The 8147-nt window shown below is 39.7% G+C and overlaps 1 protein-coding gene across 1 annotated transcript in view; it reads left to right on the forward strand.

Annotated features, from left to right (window-relative positions):
* Positions 1 to 6: 6 nt before the first annotated feature.
* LOC101846780 (transmembrane protein 218) overlaps positions 7 to 8147 on the forward strand; it is a 12231-nt gene continuing 4090 nt past the window's right edge. The window contains exons 1-2 of the mRNA XM_005089308.3: positions 7 to 988; positions 4967 to 5069. Of these exons, the coding sequence (XP_005089365.1) occupies positions 879 to 988; positions 4967 to 5069 (213 nt within the window). The 5' untranslated portion in view covers positions 7 to 878. The remainder of the gene's footprint in view (positions 989 to 4966; positions 5070 to 8147) is intronic.

The following is an 8147-nucleotide window of genomic DNA, read 5'->3' on the forward strand; positions in this document are numbered from 1 at the left end:
TGTGTGTGTGTATGTGTGTGTGTGTGTGTGTGTGTGTGTGTGAGTGTGTGTATGTATCGTAGATGCTACACTATTCTAAAAAGGAGATAAATCTATGGTAGACCTATATGTATAAATGTATGCGTGTGTGTTTGTGCGTGTATGTGTGTGTGTTGTCTGTGTAAGTGTGAGTCTCGGAAGTTATATAAAATCTAGGTCCTTGGTGTGAGAACAGTTGTTAAATACTGAATACATTTTGTTGTAAGGTCCTTAGTGTATGCACATGAAGTGCATCTAAGGCTAGGCTCCATAGATATAGGCCTATAGGATAGGCTAGACGCCTCTATAGGCCTAGATAATTTTTGATCACTGTGTAATATCAGGGGAGATCACTGAAAAAAATCTTAACATCCACCAATGATCCGGTGCACTTTCTTTCATTAAATCATTTATTTCAAATGGTGTGGTAAAAGACAATGTGTTGTTTCTCGGACTGTTATTATAATTGCACTCTTATAAATTAGAAATCTAGTAACCAGGTATTCATTTCATTTGGGAGAGGTAAAAGTACAATGAGATCATTTCATATGATATTGTTTGTGAATACTGACATGTCCCAACTTATTTAGCAATCCTGGGGCAAACACCTGTTATCGCCCTTGTCATGCCGAAAACCAGAAAGTAAACTCAAATTTGATTGGACAAAACTATCAGATGAACCAATCGCCCATGTTGTTCTTTGTAAGATTCAGAAACTCAGAAACTAAGGACGCTTCCGCTTCAACATATTGTTCCTCGTAGTCTTGGCCTTCTAAGTTAGGCATAGTGCGCTGTACTCCATTGACCACACAATCTAGGTCTACTACATTTGTGAAGCACGTTGTCAACAAAGACTTGAGATGGCTAGTACAGTGTTGAATGTTGGAATTGGTTTATTTATCCTTGCTTTTTTGTGGGTCTTAGCGCTGTCAGTTTGCGTAGCGTTCGCAAGATCACCAACGAAAATAGCGTAAGTGAACACTCACTGAAACTGATAGTACAGTGTAGAGAATCTATCGTCTTCTATTCTATTGTTACTTATTGTACTACTAAAACTAGATCTAGATCTAGGCCCGTTCAAAGCTCTACAGTTCTCCGCCTATGAAAAGACGGTATTTAATCATCCTACGTTCCGCGAAGCATTTGAATGCATGCGTGTCAATTTTTTAACCGGCCTACAACGCATTCCGACCGCGAGGGGCTTCGCTTTCCACGGCGATTCTCCAGCTCCTAATAATCGGACACATAAACAACTTATACCATTGTAGAGAGGAAAAGCTGAACTTTTACAAGGTGTAAGGCATTTGGTGTTTTATAGCGAAAGAGCAAAGAAACGGCGATCGGAATTACCCCCAATTTCACCGCGATACCACGCAGTCAGAAAGCCGCGAATTCCCGCGAGGCCGTGATTACGCTACCTGATGATAGTGATGATGAACCATCATACAGAGTTGATAATGAGTATAGGAAAGGAAATAGGAGAGGTGCGGACACAAGTGAACATGAAAATTGTGCTAGATCTAGATCTAGATCTAGAATTAGGTGTTCCCCATGCTCAGACCTATGATCCGGCGCTTACGGGTCCCAGTTCAGGCCCGACGCAACACATCAAAGATCACACAACGTAGATTTAGACCCCAAATGATAGGAATACAGCTGACATAGACCCACCTAGGTCTACACAACTACACAACAAACTTTAAAAAATAGTGACACCCCCCCCCCCCCCCCCCCCCAGTGGCCATGCCCTGTCCTGCAACCACACACCCTGATGTTGATGCTCAGGATGGGTGGACTGATGACTTGAATAATTTTCCAGTAGTAGGCATAGCAATGCCCACCGAGCGCGTTTTGTTCTGCCGATTTTTTGCCCCCGCCGCGGGGATGTTTCGTGGGACACACTAACGCAATGGTTGTCTTCAACTCGCTGTCACGCCGCTTCTCGTGAATGGATATTGTATGAATGAAACTTGGCAGCCAATCAGAAAAGAGGTCAATCTCGTAGTATGCAGTTTGACAACTTTGTACCCGTCCAAGAAGCAGTCGAAAACGTTTGCAAAAGTGGTTGGTGTGGTGCGCTTTGAAGGTTTTTCGGAGCTGTGATTTGTCAAACTGACTGATACGTTGTACACCATTTTTCTTTATTCCCTTAAAATTTCATGCTTCTGTGTTGAGCGGTTTTGGCGTAATCTTTAAAAATGTGGGAGTAACTAAACGAAAAGTGACTTTGCCATTTGTGCGTGCTGGGTGAACGACCGGCGGCTGGGAAATTTCCACTAAGTGACGTCATCAGCCATCGGTCGCCTCTGTGAACGAGGCCCCGCTTATGTGAACCCCAAAGGGGGGGGAAGGATACTTGAAAACTAAATGGGGGCCTTGATAACTTGCATTTGTGTTGCATTTTAGTCACAATACGATAGATGTCATTTTTATTTTTGCTTAATTGCATGAGAGAAGAATAGAAACAGAAAAGCAAACATCTAAGAAGTGGTATGACATATTATTGTGGTTGCGTTATGAAAGCCTATTCCCCTCTCTTGGGAAAGCACACACTTGGACTCATCCTGTTTGCTCTGTTTGGAAAAGTGAGGCATTAAGATTGTTTTTAAAGAGTATGGTACTTATAAATTTAGTCCAGTCTGGGAAGATAGTCCCGTTTATTCATTGTTATCGTTTACGCGTGCGTGCGTTAGTGCGCGTGCTTGTATGTGAGAGAGAGAGAGAAGGGGGGGGGGGGGGGGGGTAAATATCTGTTACACTTGTAGTATGAGTTGTAGCCTACACATGCGAAATATTCCCATGACTTGTAAACTATAATAATATTATCTATCTAAACACATCTTAACTCACTTGCGACTGGGCCCTTTCACCAGTCACAAGCGTTGAAGACTGGCGTTTTTGGGGGTATTTCAATAAATCACCACAACTCTCAGAATTACCCTATTGTAATTATTTTTGACACAATAAAGTAACATTCAAGCTTAATCTAATACAAAAAACTAAAGTTGTTTAAGTCTAATACTTTATTTTGTATGATTTTTTAAAAATTGGAATCAATTTGATTTTCCTAAAAATTTCCAGAGACGTGACAAGTAGAATGAAATTCACTACAACAACAAAAATAAAAGTTCAAAGTGTTTTGGTTTGATTTGTATACATGTGCGAGTGTTTGGTGAAAATATAAAAGCTGGTCTGTGCATTGATTCAGACCCATGCACTGAATTACATGAGACAGATGTACGGCACGACGTTGTGATTTCGTTGCGCGAAAAACAACACCGGTACTAGTGCTAGATCTAGCCCTAGAACTACGATTCGGGCCGTGTTCGGGTACATATCCAGGATCCTAACTATTAGACACATCATATTCTGAGACACTAGGACTAGTAAAACGTACAGAAGTATAGAAAACGGCGAAATTATGTGATTCTTGTCCATGCGACTTCTTCGACCGTAACTACGACGCTACTGTTGGATTACTATCAGCTGTATAGAAAAAAGCAAAGCGCGAGTTCCGGTCTGTTCAACCCCAGTTGGGGTCACTGTCCTTCACCTTCAATAACTTAAACACTACGGGTCCCAGAGATACGAAACGAAGTCCAAGTAGCTCAGGCTTGGCCAAACAAGGGTACGAGGCGGGTCTCGCGATCCGTGCGTGATTTGTAGAGCGAAAAAAAATTCCAAAGTTGGTCACGCAGGGCTTGTGAGACCCGTCGCGAGCGTCGCGGCGGGGGTCACGCAACTGTTGTGTGATCCATCTGAAGTGAGTTAATCTACCACACAAAATAGGACACTGTCCAACAATGGATTTATACAGAGACGGTCTTATTTTCTATTACAAAGTGTGCATGCTTTTAGTAGAGAACTGGATTTATTAGACTAATAAATCCAGCTCTCTACTTAAATTTTTGTGACAAATTGATCCAGTGCATTGCTTACTGAGGAGACGTTGCAAAGTTTCATTCAAAATCATGACTTTGGGAGAAGATATGACTGATAATCTTTGTAAATCTGTAAAGAACGCCACTTTTTTTTAACCTGTAAAGTAAATATGTCTTTACAACTCAAAAAGTAGGATAGATATTAAAAATCTGACAGCATGGCTAGATTCTGCATTAAAAACTGTACTAGACTGCCAACTTTCATTTTTACATACTCCAAGAAATAGGCGAGCTATGACAAATATTGTCTCAAAAGACACAGAAACCGCCACATTTTTACCAATATAACGTCTTCATAACTCAAAAAGTAGGATAGCTATGAGAAATCTGAAAGCAGGACTAGATTCTGCACTAGCAAATGTACTGGTTTGCCAAGTTTCATTTAAATACTCCGAGAAATGAGTGAGTTATGACGAGTTAGATCTAGATCTAAATTGTCAAATTATTTTTTTTCCCAAAAATCACTGCTTTTTTGTGAAATTGCAGAAAAAGTAGGCTACCACTCAAGACATGTGTAGGTTTATTCCAAATGCAATTCTGAATAATTCCATATATACGATACAAGTGGGGGGTTTTCTGTTAGTGAATGCATCTTGTCCATTTTCTGCGGGTTGGAGAATTCTAAACGAACATTTCGTTCGTCGGTACTTGGACGGTTAGAAATCCAAAAGTGAGTGGTCTATCCGTATAACTCTGGTTTAGGACTTATTAAAATATCAAAATTTCGGCAATTTTGATAGATCTAATATATATGCTTAAAAGTGTAAAATCATTTATTTCAGTCTTGTGCATTTAAAGGCAGTAAATCCCCATAAGTGCCATTGAATTCAGTTTTTTATCTCTTCTGAAAAATTTACGAAATCAGAGTTAGGCGGTTAGAATTCTCAGCCGACGATATAGCTTTTTCAAATAGATTCATCTTGATCTATTTGGAGGAGATTGTTTATGAATTATTATTCACGGCATGTGAAATTTAACTGTCTGCTCTGTATGATGCTTGTCCTCAGTAACATTGGGCCCTTGGCTGTTGTGGCAGCCCTAGTGATTTCAGTCATCCTTATTTTCATCCCGAGAGAAGACCAGTTCCCATCTGCAGAAGAGCAATCCGTGGTGAGTGGTTTGAAGTTTAACTCCTTATCTCCAACAAGCTGCTCCCACAGGCTTGCGGTTGAAACCGCTGTGCCAGTGAGCCACTGGCAGCGTCATAGTCTCATTCATTTATTATGATGACAACAACATTATATATATATATATATTGATTTTCATCAACTGTGAAAAAAAGGTCTCTCATACCGGTTGTTCTTTCATTATATGAAGAGCTATCAAAATCATTTTTATTGAATAAAAGACCGATTTAGCGACATGTAATGTATGTCACTTTCAGGTTTTGTACCAAAAGAGGGCTGCAGCCAAGGAGTTTAGAACTAATGGAGCCTCCTCTCTCTCTTCGCGGCGCCACGAGCAGTACACCGCGGTGGGGATCAAATATGGCGACCGAGTGTGGGCTAAATCACGAACTGTGGCGTTTCTTTTTATAGAATCTTATCGGGCTGGGCCACGTTGTGGGGGCGGGCGGGGTGGGGGAATGCACGCAAGGAAGAGGGGATGGGGCTGGGATGAAAGAGGAGGGGCGGGCCTTGGGAAGGGACGAAGGAGAATGGGAAAAATTAATTAAAAGAGAGAGAGAGAGAGAGTGAATGAGACAGACAGACAGACAGAGAGAGAGAGAGAGAGATTGTGATCAACTGACGGGCTGACGGATAATGACAGGGAGAAAAAAAAAATTATATGTGTGATACGGACTGTTCAATTCTTTAAGAGTTTTATGTTATAATCTAGTTTAAAAATAAAAAAGATGTGTAAAATAAGAAGAAAACTTGTCCGAGTAACATAAAATTATCAAACATACCAAATTATAAAGATAATCTTTCAAGATGCTAAAATATCTAATTATAAGAAATGGATAAAAAATATACTTTTAAACTGAATTTAAGATACCGGTATTATGATTGCATGATTCTAGGCGTGTGCCATAACTAACTTTATGTGTAAGGAATAGCGGACACAAAAGAGGGTCGATGTTTTCTTTATCTAATTGCTAACAGTATAAGCTATGGGCTACTGGGAGTGAACCTCCCCCCCCCTGGGGATTTTTCGCCACCATGATTTTCTGAAAGGGTAGGACCTAGAGACTTCCCAAAAAAAAGTTTGCACCAAAATGTTGGCAATCTACAGAGTTACGGCCCTTGATTGTCCAGAAATTAAGAAAATACTTGATTTTTATGTTGGGGTTCTCTGTGAAGCCAAAAATGTGTACTTTCATATGATGTAAAACTCAAATATTATAAGATGATGTAAGTGTTGTAAAAAAATGTTTTTGCTAATTAATTACAAGGTGCAAAGAGGAAAAAAGAAAATTCAAAGGCTGATTTCTCAAAATCTATAGAAATGATTAATTCCATTGCTTCAAATCTTCTATAACTTGATACAATATTTTCTGATAGGTACACACTTTGACTCAAAGTTTGAGGCACAAAATGAGAAGGATTGTGTGCAAAATAACTATGAGTTAAGGAGTTATGACCCTTGCTATTGCTATATTGAAAAAATACAAAACTTCCGCGCGTCATTTTAAAAACGTCAAAAAGGCGGCATGAGTACTTTTGTCTCAGATATAGTCTAGATCAATCATATGGGCATGATAAAGGTGTCTTGAAAAACATTTTGTTAGTTAAAACTAATTTAAAAGAAGACAGAGGTGAAAAATTTGAAGTCTGGTTTTTCTATCAATGTACAATTTTCTTTATACGAGTATGCTTCAGAGAAATAATGGAATGTTCAAAAGATAGAACTGAAATCAGTTCCCTTGACATTAAAGAAAGAGAGGTCAAAATCTCAAAATAAAGAACAGCTTGAAGAAAGGACATGTGTAGTGCATAACTGTAACTTCAAAGGCCATGATGAAATAAAATCCCACACTGAGAGACGCTGGGACACCATTCAAAAATCAAAAACACAATGGTGTCTTGCAGAAACTGAGTGATAGACTATCCTCAATTTGTGAAAAAATACCGACTGAGTTGACTGCTCAACATGGGTTTCATGATTACTGCTACAATACATTCATCAATTTGAGGAGTCTAAGAAAAAGGCATTCATTAGGAGAGTCTGACAAATCAGCACAAGAAGGTCTTGCTCCACTAGGAAAAAGGTAAAGCAATCGTTTTCAACACGCCTCTTGCCCATTTAATGCCTTTTCTGTGAAAAGACTACTGAATGGACACATGACAGCAAGGGAACCAAGAAAGTTCATAAACTTGTCAAATGTGTTACCAGAACATCTGGAGCCTCTGTAAAAGAAGCTGTAAACAGGAAAACTGAATCAAAACTTCGGGGCCAAATTGAAAATGCTGTTCTTATTGCCCAAGAGGCATAGTATCATGAACCATGTAGAAAAGCTCACACACGTAAGGAGGATCGACGTTCACAAGCTTCTACATCTAAATACTGTTCTGGAGAAGAAAAGGCAGCAGCTGAAGAAAGAAAGAAAGCTCAAGCTACAGAGGAAGAAGCCCTCTCCAAGGCTTTTCACCACGTCTGTCAGTTTGTGGAAGAACATGTCACTGCGCTGGCCCTTGTTGTTAGGACTAGTCTTTTGAAAGAGATGTATTGCACTTTCATGCAAACAAATTATCCAGAGTTTTACAAGTACTACAAGACATGTAAAACTCTGGATAATTTGTATTACAAGTACTACAAGACATATAAGTTGAGGAGAAACTCGTGAAGCACTTCAAGTCCAGGATCAACTTCTGGCAGAGATATTCTGGGACAAGTGATCTCATGTACTCTGATGAAATTTCAACTGGGCAGGCTGTCGGAGTTGCCTTTGAAAATGTGACCTCTGAAGAAAGACTTGTTATAGAAGTGGCAAAGGTGATACGACGACCTGTTCTTGATGGATGCAATGAAAGTCAAAAGTTACCTTGGCTTACTTTCAGCAGACACAGATCTGCGCACAGAATTTTTGCAGATTCCACAAGTATGTACAATATTTCTTTCCTTTCTTTACTCTAAGTATGGAAAAGCACAGTCAACAAGATGCCACAGGAGAGTTGTTTCTACAGGTCAGGACATATGCTACAATGTGACGAAAGGGGAGTGGAAAAAGCCTTAACATATTATGAT

Source organism: Aplysia californica, unplaced genomic scaffold (assembly GCF_000002075.1).
Source record: "Aplysia californica isolate F4 #8 unplaced genomic scaffold, AplCal3.0 scaffold00005, whole genome shotgun sequence".
Classification (NCBI taxonomy): Eukaryota; Metazoa; Mollusca; class Gastropoda; order Aplysiida; family Aplysiidae; genus Aplysia; species Aplysia californica.